Source organism: Pyrgilauda ruficollis, unplaced genomic scaffold, assembly GCF_017590135.1.
Source record: "Pyrgilauda ruficollis isolate IOZ18807 unplaced genomic scaffold, ASM1759013v1 scaffold79, whole genome shotgun sequence".
NCBI classification, from domain to species: domain Eukaryota; kingdom Metazoa; phylum Chordata; class Aves; order Passeriformes; family Passeridae; genus Pyrgilauda; species Pyrgilauda ruficollis.
Window position 1 is genome coordinate 4,673,290 of NW_024529821.1, and position 19,386 is coordinate 4,692,675.

Sequence of the window (19,386 nt, forward strand, 5' to 3'; positions counted from 1 at the left end):
CAGCATTCCAGGCTTGAGGAGGTGCTGGGCTGGGTTGGAAAGGGTCAGGTTGGGTTTTGTTGAGTTGTGGTCCTGCCCTCCCACAAGGTGCCCAAGGGAAAACCTCATGGCAGGAGGTGCCAGGGCACTTTTAGGGAAGGGAAACTTACGGGGTGCTGATGGGGGAAGGCGCCAGCTGCGGGGGCTCCGTACAGACTCGACAGATAGGCTGAGGAGCCCTGTGGTGGGAGAGAAAATGAGGGGCAGTGGCATCAGTGATGTCCTCAAGCTGCCAGTCCCTTCCCAACACCCCCACTCCCACATGGGGAGTGTGTCACCACCAGGAGTGACACGAGGGACACAGTGAGCACCCCTCATCCCCTGACACCCCTCCAGGAGAGCACAGGCACATCCAAGGATGAGCTGCAGCCTGGATCCTGTGCCTATGGCACAGCACAAGGCTGCAATGGGGATGGGAGCTCCCAGCTAACCCCAGTCCCTCCCCACTGCTGTTTTTTTGGCTTTGTCCTGCTGATGTTTGTATCAGAAAAAAGATGTGGCCTCACCAGGGGGGTTGAAAAGGGCCACACAAAGCTTTGGGGTGAAGGACCTCACACCAAACACTGCCCTTCAGGAGACCTGTCCCACTCCTCTCCATCACACCCATGAATAATTCCCACAGCTATCTCCCAAAGGCTGTGGATACAGGCACAGCACCCTCCCTCCACAGGCTGAGAGTGACCAACCACGCCTCCTGGAGCCCTCCAGAGCCACCACATGCCCCCCACATCCTCCCAGGCACTCACCGTCCTCCTCCGCCCGCTCTGCTGCTGGCATTCCAGGGAAAGAAAACAGCACAGGTAAATTAACCCACAGCTCAGAATAAATTATTTAGGGACTAACAGAGGCAACCCATGGTGCCTGAGTGACCTGGGAAGGACCTTCTCCACCAGCACCTTGGCCATCCGGTTCTCCTGGCACTGCACCATCCCTGCCCAGGGGCTGTGAACAGCCGTGCCCAGGTTCCAGCACCCCAAGAACAAGGAGAACCCTCCCCTGTGAGCTGGGGTGGAGACTGGCTCCCCACACCACAGCCTCTGGGGTGCCAGGGCAGGGTGCAGCCTGATGGCAGTGCACGCACAGGGTGGGCTGCTTGTCCCCTGCACGCCCTGTGGCCACACCACGGGGCTCTGGTGGCCACCAAGACTCGACCCACAGGACACAACACAGTCCACACCATCACAGTCAGTGGTGGGACTGGGGTCAGGACTGAAGACCACCTACATGGTTTTTCCATGCTCTCTTCAGAGAGCAGCACCCCTGGGACACAGCCAGTCCTTAAACACTGGTGAAACCCAGCTCAGCACAACACAGGGATGCAGCTGATCTTCTCGGTGGCTGCCACCTTCATTCCCTGCCCTCTCCACTTTGCTGCTGTGATCAGCATCCCCCCAAAATGGCTGAGTCGGAGCTCCCCAGGAGGTGGCTCCTACAGCTACAGTGTCCACCCAAACCCAAGAGCTGCAGACACCAGGAACACCCACACTCACTGCAAAGGGGTGGTAGGGGGTGGCAGCTGCAGCCCCTCGGGCCCCTGGCGTGGACGGCAGCATGGACAGCCCTGTGGAGAAGATGCCCAAAGCACTGAGGTTCAGTCCTGGGATCAGGTTGGCCTGTTGCTGGGAAAGGAAAGACACGGATACAGGTGTGAAGGGTGGAGGAGTACTGGGCTTCTCAACAGAGGGATGGGCGAGGCCCAAGCCTTGCTGTAACACATTGACCTCCACTGTGAAGCTCTGGCCGCCGGCAGCGGGAGCAGGCAGGCGGGAGGGCTGAGCTTACGTTGACGGCCACCACGTCGCTCTCGTAGGCCTCGCGCAGCTTCTTCATGATCTCCACCTCGGCGCTGGAGCAGGCCTCCGTGCTGCCCTTCACCGTGATGGTGCGCTCGGGGTTGTAGATGGTCAGATCCTGCAAACTGCCCCACGGGGAAATCCAGAGACACGGTTACACTCCTTCTTCAAGCCAAGAAAAGCTCCAGGAAAACTCAAACCACAACTGAGGGCTCCCCCTGAGACAGTGTGAGAGCCAGGTGCCCTCGACCTGTCCGACACCCGGGATGAGGAACATCCACCCAGGATAGAGAATGCGCATGGGAGGACACAGCTGCTCTGTTTTTTAACTCCAGCACTGCTTGTACCATGTTGGACAGAATGGGATGGCCTGGTGTCCACCAGGACTTAAATGAATCATTAAACCATGGAATCATGGAACGGTTTGGGTTGGAAGGGATGTGAAAGCACACGACTTAAATGAATCATTAAACCATGGAATCATGGAACGGTTTGGGTTGGAAGGGACGTGAAAGCGCACCCAGTCCCACCCCCTGCCATGGGCAGGGACACCTCCCACTATCCCAGGTTGCTCCAAGCCCTGTCCAACCTGGCCTGCAACACTCCCAGGGATGGGGCAGTCACAGCTGCTCTGGGCAATCTACTGCAACACTCCCAGGGATGGGGCAGCCACAGCTGCTCTGGGCAATCTATCACCCTGACAGGGAACAACTCCTTCCCAATATCCCATCTAACCCTGCTGTCTGACCGTAGGAAGCCATGCCCCTTGGTCTGTCACAGGAACTTACGGGGAGATGGTGATCTTTGTGCCCGTGTCCTGCTCAATCTTCTTGAGGTTGCGGCCCTCCTTGCCAATCAACCTCCCCACCAGGCTGTTGTGTGCCAGGATTTTCAAGGGAATCTCTTCTGCTCTAAAATGGATTTAAAAAAATCAAATCTAAAGGTCCAGCTAGACAACACAGAAATTTCCAGCCACAAGCAGTAAGGATATGTTGGGAAGGAGAAGGACCACCGCCACCACGGCCCACCACGCTTTGGCTGAGCCAGGAGCACTCACGATTTCGTTTCATCAGCCTCCTTCTGCATGATATCCAGGATCATGCGGCACGCTTCCGAGCACCCCTCTGGCGTGGCGTGGATGGTGATGGGCTTCTCGGCAGCGCCGGCGTTCTCCTTGCGATGGATGTCAACCCTGCGGCGAAACAACCAGCAGAGAGGAGCCCTCAGATGGGCCTGGGGTCACACAGAGATTTTTGAGAGCACAGGAGCTGAGAAGAACTCATTTCAACACTTGCTCAAGCTTTGGGGTGAACCTGGGTCTCAGCTGCATCTACCATCACCTGGCTCACGCAAGCCCAGGCAGCGTTTGGTTTCGGGCGGTTTGGATCGGATTTGGACCGCGTTCGCCTGTAGGACCCGAGGTCCTGGAAGCTGAGGGGTGTCACAACATCAACCAGTGCATAGAGGGGGCAGAACAAATCCTCAACTGGACAAAGCCCTGAGCAACCTGGTCTATCCTCTCTGACGCCAGTCCCGCTTGGAGCAGGAGACCGGATTGGAGGCCCTGCCGACCTCCGCCTCTCTCCGCACAACACCCGAGGCTGTCCAGCGACCACGTCCTTCGGGACAGAGAGCACTTACCCGTGGGCAGCGTCTGTCACGACACGGAGGCACCCGGCAACAACAGCGCTGGTACTCACGCCCTTCCAGGGGAGACCAGAAGGCTCCCGTGCGCAGCGGCAGGGACCGTGCTCTACTCCTCTGGTCCTCCCTCAGCTCATGGCGGGAGGAGGCACGGCCTCCAGCTCGCTCCTCACGCTCAACCGTACCTGGCAAAGCCCTGAGAGAGAGGGAGAGAGGAAAGCAGGGTAGGAGACTCCCGCACCTCAACCACGCGCCTTGGACAACAGGGGGAAGAGCCTTTCTGTCTTCTCCGCGCGATCCACGCGCTCTTCCCACCGGAGGGTGATGCCGTGCGGCCATCCTGCCATCGGCCACCACCTTGGTGTCCCTGTCACTGCTGCAGCCAGGGCCAGATCTTCCGAGCAGATGTGGAAATGGCAGCTCAGTCCCTCTGGAATGCTGCCAGGGCTCAGCTCCGACACGGCGGGTCCCCTCCGGCCACGTCTCCCAGGTCCTGTCCTGACAGGATCATCCAGGGCGCTGCTGCACATGCCAGGCCAAGGGCTGCGGGGCAGAGTCACCACACAGTGCCACGCTGGGATGCTGCGGGGTCCAGCTGGGTTTGCACAGGTCAACTCTTGAAGAGCCAGCACTTTGGAACACAGATGGTGGAAGGGGAGCAGCTGGGAAAGCTTTCCCTGAGAGAAGGGCAGGGCCAACCCTGCTCCAAAGGGACCCCAGAGTGGTTCCATCCGAGCACTGAATAGGGAGGGAAGACAGTGTGATTCCCTTTCCAGGCTCCATCTCTCCAGATCTCCCGTGGCTTCAGTTGGTGCTCCAAGCCATGGAGCTCCCTCAGGCTGGCCTGGAGGGTCCAATCCCAGCACGTACAGGGACACTTGCTGCCACCCCTTCACTGGGGACAGGGTGAACACATCACAATGGCCACATGAGGTGATGACAGACCACGTTGATGCTCCCAAGGTAGGGGGAATTGATGAGGAATCCCAACAAACCCCACAGATGGGAGCCACGCAGCTCCTTGGACCCACAAGCAGCTGAGGCTGGTGGAGAGGAGAACACGGCTGAGCCTTGGTGCCAGAGAGGGACCAGGTGCCATGAAGTGCTGAATGGAGGCACCGAGGTGATGAGGACCTTGCACAAGCCTTGGAAAGGGGAACAAGCCAGGTTCCTGGCTGACCAACCCATCCCACGTCTGGATGTGTGGGCTCACTTGCCAGAGAGAAGAAGGGATGCCAGGAAGAGGCCACTGCTTTCAGGCACGTCCCACCCCAGAGAGCTGGAGAAGGGAGAGCTCTGCAGCTCCCAGCACATCCCAGTGCCACTGCTGAACTGCTCCTTCCAACAGGAGGATGGAGAAGGGGACTTTCAGTACCTTCACCCCATCACCAGGTGCTGCAGGGAGGGATGACCAGGGCTGGGGGAGACAGGGTTTGCCAATGGTGCAGCAGGAAAAGCTTCCAAGAGACCTTAGGATGGGCTGGGAATGCTTCAGGGGGTGGCTGCCATGAGGGACAGCCCTCTCCAGGTGGACAGTAGTGTGTGCCTGCAGGGTTATCCCGGTCCCATGGCTGCTGGGTAGCCATGATCCACTCCTCATGGAGTTCCAAGGGCTGTGGAAGGTCACCTGCTGGGGTGGGCTCTTGGTCTGCGTTTCTTCATGGAAAAAGATGGTTCAGCCTGGGGACAGTTTTTCCTCCTGGGGCTCAGAAACATCTTTGGGATCTCTGTGTGTGGAACCAGGGGTGATATCCAACATGACCAGAGGAATCCAGAAGCCAACATCGCTCTGGGGAGGAGCAGGGGCCAGGCAAAAGGATGCCACCCTCGGATCATCACCGGCGGATGAGGGTGGCCTGGGCAGGGACAGAGTGTGGGCTGACACCCAAAGTGAAGGACAGGGGCTCCTGTGACTGCCTGGGATGGATTCCTGAGGGTTCCCTTCACCCAAGCCTGAGCAGAGGTAGTGTCTCACTGCAGGCAGGGCAGGAGAGGGCAGAGCACTGAGCAGGACCTTCCTCCACGGCGCCGGCTCTTCGGGGCAGGCACACGGAGCCACCCCACAGGGAGGGACAATTCAGTGGCAGAAACTGCTCCAAGCAACAGCCTTTGGTTTCTTGGTCTGGAGAAACTGGCACCTTCCCACCTTCCTTGCTAGGCTCAGGGTTTGGAAAGGGCAAATTCCGTTCTTGGGTGGTGAGGACACAGCTACACCTGCTGCTCATCCCACCAGGACTCACCTGGAGAAGGGCTTGCAGCCAACCAGGATCTGCTCACAGCTACCAGGTGGCCACGCCCTGGGGCGAGCCAGGCTCCAAGAGCTCCTCTCCCTACTCCTCCTCTGCCCCCTTTCCGTACAAACCTCTTCCTGCCAACCCAGGCCAGGGTTTGGCTCATCTCTCTACCTCCAGCCACACTACTACCAAAGATTTGCCTCTAAAAACTCCTCTGAGAACTAGGATGCTCTGGGACAGGAGTCCTACGTGCCATGGGATCACCAGGTTCAGGATGATGAGCACAGGAGAAGACAGCTTGGGGTTAAACACAAACACACCTGGGCAGGAACAAACCATGCAGGAAAACCATGCAGAGAATGAGCGGTGAGATCAGGAGAATAGCAACAAGAGAAACATGGAAAACTTTGGCAAGACAACCCCGCTTTTTGGGTTTTTTTCCTTTTTTAGTTCAAAAATAAACACATTAATAGCTAAAAAGGGCTTCAAACAGTTACAAAAGCCCATCCTTCTTGTGGCAGTGCTCCCACAGCGTCCCTTTCCCCTCAACAGCTCTAGCCCATATGGGATGCTGCAGGATGGGCAAATCCCAAGAACAAAGACCACTGCACTGAGGATTCACCTTTAGGATTTTATCCCCAGGCTTGCCATTTCTCCCTGAAGCCTCATCCCCAGCTGTTCCCATGAGGCTTTAGGAACTCATTCCAGGCCTTTTCCAGCGCACATCCCCCTCTTGCCGCACCCAGACCACCCTGGCCAGCAGGAATGGTTTAGCACCTGAGCTCTGCCACCACCCCCTGAAGGCTGCACCCCAAGAAACCAGCAGTGGCTGGCACTCCAAAGCCCCCCAGCGCAGGGAGAACCCCAGCTGGGACCTACAGCACCCTAGGGAAGGAAACAAAACCATCGGAAGTACTTACTTGGACTGGGTTTGCTTAGTAAGGTTCTTTATGGTCAAGCCCTCCTTTCCTATGATCGCACCAACAAACTGCGTGGGCACCAGCATCCGCAGTGGGAAATCGAGCTGTTTGGGCTGCGAGGAGCCCCCCGGGGAGGAGCCCCGCTCCCTGGAAGAGTGGCCCCCGCGGCGGGATCGCTGGGGGGGCGGAGGGGAGCTCACCTCTTCATCCGGGATGTAGGAAATCTTGAAGGAATAGTTCTCAAACTGGTGGTCGCTCAGCTTCTCTATTGCTCTGCAAGGTGGGGAGATGCAGGGGGTGGTGAGGGGCTCCCCGGGGACGGGTTCCCCTCCAGCACTCTCACCACACACAGAACATGGTTCCCACCTCGCATCTCCCTCCCTCCCTGCTCTGGAGAAGGTGGCCATGGGAAGCCAGAGCCCCACACTTTTCCCATGAGGAGCAAGCCCCATAGCCCGGTGGGACGTCATCCCCTTCCACGTGGGCCATGCCAAAGCTGGCACATGACTTTTCCCCCCAGCAGAGGAGGGATTGCAGCCCAGGGACCTGCCCTTCACCTGGGCAGTCCTTGCTTGGAGCTACCACGCAGCATGGGAATGGTCTCACAGGCTCTCTGGACATGGCAAAGGTGGCAGAGCGGCTCCGAGCCACCAGGGAGAAGGATGCAGCACGTGGTGCCCCCTCTGCTGGGAACCCCAACTCCCTTCCTGGCTGGATGAGGCTGGGAGGCAGCACCTGGACTCCTCATCCCCCAAGCCCCTCCTCAGCTGTGATATTTGGCCACGCTGGCATCTGCCATGACCCTGCCTGGCTTCAGCTTTCCCTGCTCCTACCACATCCCACTGCTGCTGCTGACAGATCACAAGCAGCTCCTTGCCAGGCCTGAATTCCACATCCTCTGAGGGCTTCTGCAGTTTCACCATCCTTTTCCTAAGTCCAAAAAAGCCTCTTATCTCAAAGCACTGAGCACTGCTGTGTTGGGGAAACTCTTTACCTTTATTGCCACACCTCCCAAGACCACGGTGGGATTTTTGGGGCTGTCCTGTGCAAGACCAGGATTTGGACTCAGTGATCATTTTCAGCTCAGGGGACTCCATGATTCTAAGACACTCACGCCATGTTTATCTGTGGTCCACAGCACATCCAGCTGAGGCTGGAGGCACCAGAAGGATTCTCCTCTGCCCTCCTGGACCAGCAGATCACTGTCCCCATCTCTGTCCTCACTTACCCAACACCATGATGGGTTAACTCAGATGGGAAGCTGGTAGAACATCCATCAGCAAATGGACTCACAAAAGCTCTTTGGGGCCTGGGATCTGCTCTTGACCATACAAAAAACACCCTGGCCACTAATAATAATAAGCTCACTACTCACTGGCCGGTCTCCAGCACAGGGCTGAGGCCTCTACAAGACTGGAACAAAACGTTTTGTTTGGAACCATGCTTCCACTTCTGAAATAACCCCTAATCTGTACTACCCCATCTCCCGTGCCAGGGGAGAAGGCAGAGGACAGCCCAGTGGTGGGACAGCTTGGAGAAGCCTGGAAGATACCTGGGATCCCCTGGGAAAGCTGGTGTGGTGTGAAATCAAGGGCAAACCAAAACAAACCCCACTCACACTTTTGCCTCTTCCTTCGTGGCGTAGGTCACGTTGACAACGGCAGTTTCTGTGTCTGTGTTCACTGCGGGGAGCAAGAGAGGCAGAGTTGGAGCAGGGATGGCAGAGGTGTCACTGCTGCTCTCAGCATGCCCCAGGGCAGGGGATACAGCTGGGATGGGGGGGGGAGATGCCTGTCTCGTGGCACACCTGGGCACCCTGTGTTTTCCCCCAGCACAAGGACTGGGCTGGATCCGAGGCTGGATCCAAGCAGAATGCAAGGCTGGACATCCCCGACCCACCAGTGGGTCCCAAGCTACGCTCAGCTCATTTTTGCTTGCAGGGATAATAGTTTTTTCAATTTTTCAGGGACCAGGAGCACTCCTGGGAATGGTGGATGGACGGCTCATATCATCCCATCACCGGAAAGGGGGCCCCACCTCCACCAGCAGGATTTCTGTCCAAAACCCATTTCAGACCAGTGCTGCCAGTCTGGTTATCCAACTAGGTTCCAGCCCAGTGGGCTTCCTGCAGCCTGGGTGGAGCTGGGGAGCAGCACTGGGAATTTTGCAGGGATGAGGACCACGCTGGACCATCTTACCTTGCTCTACATTCTCCACAGTGCCATACTGAGCTAAGAGGCCATCCAGCACCTGGGGACAGAGCAGCAAACCGGGCAGGTGAGGCCCCAAGCAGGCAGGGCAGGGGCCCACTCCACCCACAAACACCCTGCAGCACCACCCACCTGCATCCCATCGTCCCAAAGCTGACCCAGCACCCACAGCCGGCCCACAGCCCTGCTGCCCAAAAGCAGGCAGGAGCTGGAGCCCAGCTCAGGCTCCCTCCTGCATTACTGGGAAGTTAAAGGGTGGCCCACGTGCAGACCACGTGCTCGTGCTGCTGGAGAAGGAGATGAACGGGAAGTTTTTGGGATCAGCCACTTCTTACCTCCCACTGTAGGTGGGGAGGGATGTTTCGGATCTGGATCTTCCTGCTCCTGCAAAGACAAAGCCCTGGGTGAGGGTCTGCAGGCACCTCACAGCAGAGGGAAAAGCCTCTGGGAATCAGACAGCAGCTGTTGGCAGCTTCCCAAAGCATCCCGCTTCTCCACACCGAGCCAGGGCAGCTCATCCCCAGGGAAAGCCATTTCTCCTGGCTGTGCCCTGGTCACCACTGGGTGAAGCTCTCTCTGGAATGCTCCCTCCTCATGCTGGCTGTCAGGTTTCCAAGGAAACCTCCTGAAAGGAGCCTCTGCAGAGTCATGACCGCACAGGGATGCACAGACAGCCCTGCCCACGCTGCTCTGGGCCGGGAACAGGACCCCAGCCTGCCAGGGCCAGGCTGCCAAACCTTGAGGGGAACTCTCCAAAAGTACATCCAGCTGAGGCTCACCACTTCCCAGCAACGTGGGGCTGCTTTCCTTAGGGAAACCCAAATAAATATCCTTGTAAGCCCGAGCCTGGAGATGGCCAACACTCCCAGCCTTGTCCAGTGGCACTTCCAAACTCACATGACAACATGGCTCACTCCCAGCCTGGTTGTTGCTCCATTCCCAACCAGACATGGTTTCATTCCCAGCCTTGCTATGGTTGCATTCCCAAACTGTGGTTGCATTCCCAAGCTGGCCATGGCTTCGTTCCCCACCTGGCTGTGGCTGCACAGGAAGCCCTGCCAAGGCTTCCCAGGGCTAAGAGCCCCCAGACATCTCCCCAGCTGGCTGTGAGATGTGCTTGGGCAGTGACAAGTTGTGACACAGCCCAATCCATGGAGGATCCAGCCGAGCCATGAGCCACGAGCCACCCTGCTGCTGGAAGGTAGGAAAATCATAAAGAAAGGCTTCATAAAGCCAAGCCTGCTCTCCTTGCCAGGCCAGCCCTTTGCAAGTTCCCATGTGAAACAGTCCTAGTGAGAGCAGTTCATTAGCATAACAATCTATTTAGGTGAAACACAACTAACACCTGTATAAACTGTTTTTAGACTGTTAGACAGAAAAATGAAAACTACCTATCAATACAGGGTAACAACTTGTTACTAACCAATAAAGTAATTGGCAAGAAAACTACTGACCAACTGGAGTCACACACAAAGTCTGTAAAACTGTATAAAAACACGCTATGTGAATTAAGAATGGCCTTTTTCCACCATAAAGAAAATGGAGTCTCACATTATTTATTCCAATACCAGCCAGATCAGCATTCCCAATCCTGCCTGGAGTCAGTCAGCTCTGCCCAATGTTCTCAGCAGGTCCAGCTGCAGGGCCCTGAGCAGAGCACAGCTGGACCACCCCTCCCAACACCAGGGAAGGCCCTCCTGACCAAGCCACCCCCCTGCACACAGAGCCAGGTTCCAGGAGCTGAGCAGCTGCTGCAAGCTGGTTTTGGGAAGTTTGCCTTTTCCCTGGGATGAGTTCAAGGAGGATGCTTGGAAGGACAGGTCCCACCAGCCTGAGAGCTCCATGGGGACACAGAGGCAGCTGCAGCTGATGGCCACCAATGCCCAGGGAATTTGGGCCAAATCCTGCAGGACAAGGAGGCAGGAGGAGATGGAAGAAGACACCAATAACCTGATCCCACCAGGAATCTTCAACCATTGAGAAACAAGACCTTCCAACTCTGGTCCCTGCTCTCACAACTCATGGCACAGACAAACCCTGAGCCCCTGACAACAATTTTGGCAGATAAAGAGTTCCTTGGGTAGTCTGGGGCCAGACACCGGGGCAAGCAAGGAAAAGGCAGGGAAAAGGATGTTTTCTGAGATGTGGGCTGTCAGGGCAGGACAAACCCCACAGCTCACCCTGAGCAGGACCATGGACAAGCAGGTGAAACCACCAGGGAGCCAGGTGCCTCCTGGGGCTGCTCAGCCACGGTCAGTGGGACAACAAACCCTGTGCTGGCATCCAGTGAGCAGGTGTGCTCAGGAAAAGGCTCCTGTCCCCAGCTGCCACCAGGGCGTTCACAGCTGGGAACCCCAGAATCCCTGCGAGGGGAGGAGCAGGATTTGTCCTATCCCAGCCCCAGCCATGCCCACCCAGGCCAGGAAGGAGGCAGGAAGGAGGACCTGGCCCAAGGGAGACCCTGGCAATGATAATCCTGCTCTGCTCACCTGAACAGAGCCTGAACCCTTCTCCTGCCACTGTCACCTGTCCGTGGCCAACGCTGTTCCCAGTACAAACATCCCACGGGGACCACTCCAGAAAATGGGATATGTTTCATGGTTAAAACCCACCAGCATTTCCCAGAGGGTCTATTTTAAGATGCCCAGGTCCTGCCTGGATACTCAGCTCCCAGGAGACTGCTCCTGCCTGCTCCACGAGACACATCTCACTCCTGAGCTGATGGGTGCCAGGCCAGAGAGCCTGAACAAATCCCAGCCAGTCCCAAACCACGGGAGAGAGCTGGACACGCTGGCCAGGCACCCCCACCACTTCCCAGAGCCAAACCCCGGGGGGCACCTTCATCCCAAGGTGCCACTGCTCAGCTCCAGGCCAAAGCAGCACCACAGCCACCCTCCTCTCCCAGTGTGGGACGCCTGGGATGCCCCAGGCTGGACCACAGAGGAGCCCCTCTCCTTTTGGGTTCATTTGGCTCAGCCCACCTGTCACCAAAGCCCAGGGGACACAGGGCACTTGGAAGGGGCACATCCAAGAGAAACCAGCACAGCAGCTGGACACGGTCCCTTTGCCACTCCTGGAAAAGCCCTGCCTTGAATTTAATTGCTCCAGAGCCATCATTTCCCTACTCCTCTGCCAAGGGAGATGCCAGAGCAGCCCTGGTCTCCCCAGGTGCTCCCTCACCCTCCTGGCCCACCTCCCAAAACACCCAAACAGAAAGATCACAGCAGGCGCCACATAACCCCACTTCCCAACGGGACACAACAGCATATTCCCACTTCCAACATCCATCCAAACCAGTGCAGAGCATCTAAAGACACCCAAAGGGCACCCAGCTCCCATGGGCAGGACTCCCAGCAGCTCAACATCACCACTCAGCATTTAAGATAAGGTTACTTATGTTAAATACTCCATTACTCCTACTGGGTGTGCTTATGGCTCTTGTAATTCCACACCTGGCTGAAGCAGTGCTGGACCACACACAGCCATCAGTGATGGAGCCAAGGATGTACATCTGGAGCCATGACAGATGGATGAGTTATCCCCAGGGGCATGGGAATAATTCATCCATTCCCAACACCACTGCCAGGAAAACTTCATGGCAGAAACCCCCTTTATTTTGATTTTTGTTTTTCTTTTAGTTTCATTTTCCCAAACCCCAGGGATTGACTCCAGGGCACACACAGAACACCAGCACAGGAGCTCATCATGGCCACGTTTCACCCACCCTGTTTCGTAGCAGACCGGTGGGAATTTAAGGAATGAAATAAATCCTAATAAGCAGATGGGGGAAAAACACTCAGCTGTGTGATGCAGCTGGCCCTGCTGTAGTGAGTGCCCTCAGATAACCTGGAGAGCTGCATCCCTCTGGCTCTTCCCTACCTCCACACACCCACCTCGCTGCCTCAGCAGCTTCAAGGGCTGAAGAAACCAGGCTCAGCTGCTTCTTTCCCTTCTAAACTGATCCCAAACTAGTCCTGCTCACCAGCAGCTCGAGGAGGAAGCAGCTCCTCCACCCCGGAGCAGGGTTTGGGGGCCGGAGCTGCCGGCAGCACAGGGAGGATCCAGCAGGGAGTGAGGAGGTGAAGTGGGCTCATGAAACAATCCAGGATGGAGCTGTGCGTCCTCTCATGCATCCATCAGAGCAGAATCATGGGGAACCAACACAATCCTGCAGGGAAAGGGGATGGAAAACCCCCAGCCATCCACGTCCTGCCAGCATCACCACTGCCAGGCACCTGCTACCTGCACTCACTGAAATCATGCAGTACAACGGAAAGCCTTAAAACTGGGGCTTTATTCCCCAGAATCAGGAGGATTGAGGGGGTTTTGGCACAATCCCCCGCTTTTCCAGCATGGCTTCCAGGGAAACAGTGGGTAACAACCCCCTCAAAATCCTGGGACACAGAAGGACAAGCATAAAAATTTCACAAAGTTGTGAAATGAGAATGAGCCACCAACTCCCTGCCCAACATCCACGAGCCCTTCCTGGATTTTCCCTGCTGGCCCCATGGATCACCCACCCATCCCTTAGTCAAGGTGAAGCTCCAGAGGGATTTTGTCCCCCACAAGAATTTGGGAACTAGAAACAAGCTGGCTTCAATATAAGCTCTATAATATAATAATAAAACTTCAACAAAACAATCCAATAATAAAATAGTATTGTGATATAATGCTATATAGTAATATCATACAATAATATAGAAAAACAATATATAATGGTATATAATTAATACAGTGGAATATGAGGGATGGTTTCAGCAGTCTCTGTTCTAAAAAACACAGATTTTTTTCCTACTCATGCTCTGTAATATCTTACTATAATAAAGCTTAAAGGGATTTTATCACCTTCCACCTTGGATCAATGCTGAGGGCAGAGAAAACACGCTCTGCCACCTCCTGTTTTCCATAAAAATCAATTTTCAAGAGAACTGGGGGGAAAAAAAGCAAAGGGAAAACACGCTGAAAACCCAGTGGGGGCTCTGCCTGCTTTATGAGATGTTTGTCCCAGGCAAGAAAACATCTCCAAAAAAATTACTCCCACCATCGGACAGGGACCAAACTCTGTCCCAGGCGAATTTTCCAGCCCCAGCAGCTCGGAGCCTGATCCAGCCACAGCCCCCTGAGCGGGCAGGGAAGGAAGTGGCTGCTGGATTTGTGACTGCCCGTTATTCCATCTGTTTTCTGGGTTTACTGGGGCTGTGCTGGAGGAGTTTTGCTGTCGCCCAAGCCCACCCAGCAGCGGATCCTGCGGAGCAGCAGCTCCGTGAGCATTCAGAGAGCTGCCCCAGTTTCCACCAGTTGCCAGGAGCGTGGAGGCTGCGGCTGCTCCAGTTCCCCTCCCGGCCCGGGGGCTTTGCTCTTAAGGAATTAAAATCCCTGGCTGGAAAAGGGCCGGGCAGCAGCGGAGCTCCGGGCCCGAGGATGGATCAACAATGGGATGGAGGGAAGCGCGGCCCATCTGTCACCGGCCCCGCAGATTAAGGGGGAAACAAAAGAGGGTGGGGAGGAGGAAGGGGGAAAGGAGAAGGTACAAAAAAGGAGGGGGAAAAAAAAGGAGAGGGGGTAAAAATGACGGGAAAATAGATAAATGGGAGGGGTGAGGGGTAGAAAGAAAGGGGGAAAGAAAAAAGGGAAGGAAGGAAGGAAGGAAGGAAGGAAGGAAGGAAGGAAGGAAGGAAGGAAGGAAGTTAAAAGATAAGGGGGAAAGAAGGAGGAAAGGAAGGTGGGGGAAAAGGGGAAAGGGAGGGGAAAAGAAGGGGGAAAAGAAGAGGGGAAAAGGAGAGAGGGGAAAGGTGAGGGAGAAAAGAAGATGGGAGAAAGGAAAGGGGAAAATAAGAGGGAGAAAGAAAGGGGGGGAAGAAAAAAGTGGGGGGAAAGAAAGAAAGAGGGAAAGAGAAGATGGGGTGAAAAGAGGGAATGAAGGGGAAAAGAAGAAGGAAAAGAAGGAAAGGGGATAAAGATAAGGGGAAAAGAAAGAGGAAAGGAAGGTGGGGAAAAGGGGGAAGGGAGGGAAAAAGAAGGGGGAAAAGAAGACTGGAAAAGGAGAGAGGAGAAAGGGAGAGAGGGGAAAAAAGGGGGAAATGAAAGGGGAAAAGAAGAGGGAGGAAAGAAGAAGGGGAAAAGAAGAAGGGAGAAAGAAGAGGGGGAGAAGAGGGGGAAGAAGGAAAGGGGAAAAGAAGAGAGAAAAAGTAAAGGGGGGAAGAAAAAACAGGAAAAAGAAAGGGGAAAAGAAGGTGGGGGAATGAAGGGGGAAAGAAGGTGGAAAAGAAGAAGGGGAAAAGAAAGGCAAAGAAGAAGGAAAAAAGAAGGGGGAAAAGAAGAGGGAGAAAAGAAAGCTGGCGGAAAGAAGAGGGGAGGAAGAAACAGGAAGAAATTAATGGGGGGAAAGAAGGAGGAAAGAAAGAGGTGGGAACAAAAGGGGGGAAAATGGGAGGAAAAAGAAGGGCGGAAAAAGAAACCAGGGAAAGGAAATGGGGGAAGAAAACAGGGGAAAGAAAGGATAAAATATTAATGGAAACAAAGACCCACATGGAAAAGAATCTAAAGAAAACCAAAACTCAAACACCACCAACTCCCAGTTCACCCACACCTGCAAATTAAAATAAAATAAAATAAAATAAAATAAAATAAAATAAAATAAAATAAAATGCACTGGCGCCACCCCTGTCCAGAGCCAGCACTGGAGTCTGGGAAAGGATCAGTTCCAAGGGGATTCTCCTGGCCAGCTCCATTGTGAACAGCATCCCAGACCTATGGGAAACTGGGCACACATCCAGTGGGCAGCAGGAGGGGGGTTTCCCATCCTGGATGTGACCAACATTGCCCTGGCAACTTCCTACGTATGTCTATATATAAATATATATATAAAAATTCACTTTTTGTACATAAATATGTCTTATAAAACTTTATGTACTACATAGGAATATTTTGTGTATTTTATGCAATTTAATATCTTTATATAAATGTTTTATATACACACACATAAATATAGAATCATGGAATAGTTTAGGTTTGAACTCTAGTGCTCATCTAGTCCATATATCTCATAGAAAAAACATGTATCAGAAGTATATTTTTATACTTATAAAATATATACATAAGTACCTTTTATATAGTGTCTTTATACATGTAATATCTTTTATTTATATCTACATAAAAGATAACAAATACTTTAAACACACCAGCACACATTATTCATTTGTATCAACATGTAACACATTAAAAGTTTTTAAATGTATCTATTTAAGGATACAGGACCAGGTCTGAGAGCAGCCCCACTCCTAGCGCCCCAAATTCAATTTTCTGCTCCCTGTGAGCATTTCCAGACACACGTGGGGAGGTTCCCAGGGCTTTTCCTGCCGAAGCAACGGGAATTCCTCTCTGCTAATTAAGCAGCTCACTAACGACGAGCAATTATTGATAAGGAAATCAAAGATGGGGTGTCCGGAGGAAGAACAAAGGGCCTGGATGTTCATCCCAAGATTTAACATCACCAAAATTTCTGGGTTGAAAAACACGGGGAAATAAGTAAAATAACCAATAAAGCAAAACCACGCAGAAATGAGAATTGAATTGATGCTCAAAAGAGAATTATTTAAGGGTAATTCTTTCTGAAACAGGAGAAAGTGCCATAAAATCACCCCCAGCAAAGCCACTCGGGCAGGCACCGGCACCTCTCCCCTTCCAGCCACCCTGATCTGGGACAAAACCACCCGAGTTTTAGACACAATGAGGTATTTGTACATAACCATTTAATTTTACAGTGATTTCCAGGCTCCCCTCACTGCTCTTCACATCTCCCTCATGCTTTCCTTTCTCATTTCTGACAATTACGGCACAAGCAGAAATTAAAAGGCACCTTCACAACCAAAACCCCCCAAATTTGACTGGTTTGGGGACAACAACTGGAGCTCTGCTACTTTTTTAAATTCCTCATATTAATACAATTCTTGTATACAAGTCTGCCCCGGGTTAGCTGAGTTTTACTTCCCTTTTTTTCACATTTTTATTTTTCTAAAATGCTCTTTCTTTATATAACTTTGTATGTTTTTTCTTTTCTATCTTTCTTTTCCATTAACATGATTTTTAAAGATTTTAGGAAGAATACACAACCAATCTTTAAGGGGGAAGATGCTGCTGGTTCCCCTACAGCCACGCTCCAAAAGCAAAATACTCTTGGAGTGGGATTGCTCCGAGCAAATAAAAAAAGTATTCCCTACTCCTGCTGAGTTTGAAATAAATTTTTAAAGAATTTAAAAATTATAAGTGTTGATTAAAATATAAAGTGATTTCTTTTTCTTTAATTCCCCAAGGCACAATCCAACACATACAAGGGAAAACAAAAAATTGTGAGGCTGTTGGATACTTCCTAAGCCCAGACCATTGGGATGGCAGCAGAAGGGCTGATTTCAAACCCGTGGGAGGTGAATCGATGGGCTGGGCAGGATTCAGGCTCCTTCCCACCACTGTCACATTTAATTCCTGCCTTCGGAGAAACAGAAACAACCCCTCTGCCAGCAGCACCCCTCGAGGAATTCCCTTCCCAACTTCCCGTGGCCAGATGTCCCAGGGGTTTTCCAGCCAGCTCCTTATCCAAATGTATTTATATGTATACAAATCTATTGATGGCATAGCTCTGTATTAGAGCTATGTAAAAATTTTTAATGTAAATGTAAAAAATGTAAAAATTAAGCATTCCAGGTGAAGTCGGGCACGGAGGGAAGCATCGGCACCTCCTCACATCCCCGTGACGCAGGAATGCCGAGGGATGAGAGCCAACCCAGCTCGGGTTCTCCAAGCCAATAACCCCAAATTCATTTCAGCAACGGGGGGATTTTTACCATTTCACTCCCTGAAATCCCAGCGTCTCTCCAGGACTCAACCACCACCATAAAAATTGGATTTTCTACAAATTTAAAGAGGGAGGGGGGGAATAAACACGACCACGTGAGGCTCCGTCCCCTGCCAAAAGTCACATTACAAAAATAAAATCTATAATCTACCGAGTCAAGGCACAGCCCCCCCAAACTGGAGATATTAATATAAATTAACAGGGCAGATTTTTTTGAGCCGGGCATAAAAAGACACCGGCTTAAATTAGATCTCAATAATCGGAAGAAACTTGGGAATAGAAAACTTGGAGCCAGCTGAACACAGAGCAATGTAAAATAAATCAGTATTTATTTCTGGGCCGGTTAAATGGCTTTTTTACTCATTTTAAAACTTGGGAGGAAAAACAGGAGCACCCCAGCTCCGACGGATGATTTAAAGATGAATTCCTTGTTTACATCCCCGGCTACATGGTAAAGGTCGAGCCCTGGCTCCGTACTATCGCCCCAAACTCCCGATTTCTGGCTCCATCCCTCTTCCAAAGTCACCGCCAGCCCAACCTGAGGCTGCTGCAGGGGTTCAGCTCAGAAATGCCACACCTGGGGATTTCTGGGGGGCTCGTTTGGAGGCTTTTCTGAAGGTAGGGAACGTGCGATCCCTGCCGAAGACGAAATCCCACTCCGGCACACGTGATGCCGGGCACGAGCCATTCCCCCCCCGTAAGCCTCAATTACACAACAGCATTTCCAACCCCCCCGTCATTTCCAAATTAATACCCCAGCAGCAATCCCGGGCCAAATCCGTACCCCACCTCCCAGCCCAGGCCAAGCCTCCGCGCCGAGCGGCGCCAAATTACCCGCCCGGAGCAGCCGATGGGGGTTTTTTTTGTTCCCTTTTATCCCGAGACATGACGGGGGGGAATAAACCTCGGGATGAGGCTACGCCACACGGTCCCGGGGTTTGTTTTCCCTGCGGAACGCGGGCGCCCATCAGCCCGGCCTCGGGCACCTGATGGAAGTGAGAGGGCGCGCTCGCCGCGATGCATTAAATAGAAAACGCTTCGGGTTTGGGGGTTCTCCGGCTGGATAAAGGGGGGATGAGGTGTTTGGAGAGGGAAAACTGATTAATTGCCGACTAAAAATAATAAGCTTAAGGGTGCGGGTGGCTGCGCTGCCGGGAAAACCTCCGTCCGCGGCGCGGAAAGTGGGAGGAAAGGGGTTTTCTCGTGTTTTCCTGCTAAATAAGAGGCTGTTTTCCCCGGGAGCGGTGGGGAGCGTGGGGTGAGGGGGCATGGCGGGGGTGCCCACCCGTGGGAACGCGGCCGTGGGCCGGCAGCTCCTTCCCCCGCCGCGCTGCGCTCCGGAGCGAAAGTAAAACCGACGGGGCTCCCCCGCCCCCCCCGTCCCCCGCATCCCAGCTCCCGGAGCGCCCGGCGCGCCCCCCGTCCCGCCGGAATGGACACGGGCATCGAGGGGAGTCTGGGGGTGACGGCGCGGGGTTACCTGAGCTTTTTGGGCACGGAATAATCCACTTCCATCACTTTGCCGTGCAGCTCCACTTTCCCTGCGGAGACAGCGGGGCGCTCAGCATCCCCCCGGGATGGGGCACAGCGGCATCCCCCCGGAAAATCCCGTCCCGCCCCATCCCATCCCATCGGATCCCACCGCATCCCAAGCCCCCGGCCCTCCCGGGCTGTCCCCGCGCCCCCCGCACCCCC

At 53.8% G+C, this 19,386-nt stretch overlaps 1 protein-coding gene across 2 annotated transcripts in view; it reads right to left on the bottom strand.

Annotated features, from left to right (window-relative positions):
- The window catches only part of IGF2BP2 (insulin like growth factor 2 mRNA binding protein 2), a 23,171-nt gene that overhangs the window by 3,406 nt on the left and 379 nt on the right, over positions 1-19,386 (bottom strand). Inside the window, exons 2-12 of one of the 2 annotated variants that reach the window (XM_041486907.1) lie at positions 19,172-19,232; positions 9,176-9,224; positions 8,829-8,880; positions 8,249-8,312; positions 6,631-6,903; positions 2,890-3,024; positions 2,621-2,743; positions 1,822-1,957; positions 1,530-1,658; positions 786-806; positions 150-218 (exon numbers count right to left, since the gene is read on the bottom strand). In XM_041486907.1, the coding sequence (XP_041342841.1) occupies positions 150-218; positions 786-806; positions 1,530-1,658; positions 1,822-1,957; positions 2,621-2,743; positions 2,890-3,024; positions 6,631-6,903; positions 8,249-8,312; positions 8,829-8,880; positions 9,176-9,224; positions 19,172-19,232 (1,112 nt within the window). Of the gene's footprint in view, positions 1-149; positions 219-785; positions 810-1,529; positions 1,659-1,821; positions 1,958-2,620; positions 2,744-2,889; positions 3,025-6,630; positions 6,904-8,248; positions 8,313-8,828; positions 8,881-9,175; positions 9,225-19,171; positions 19,233-19,386 lie in introns of both variants that reach the window. The other variant, XM_041486906.1, reaches the window with a different exon arrangement.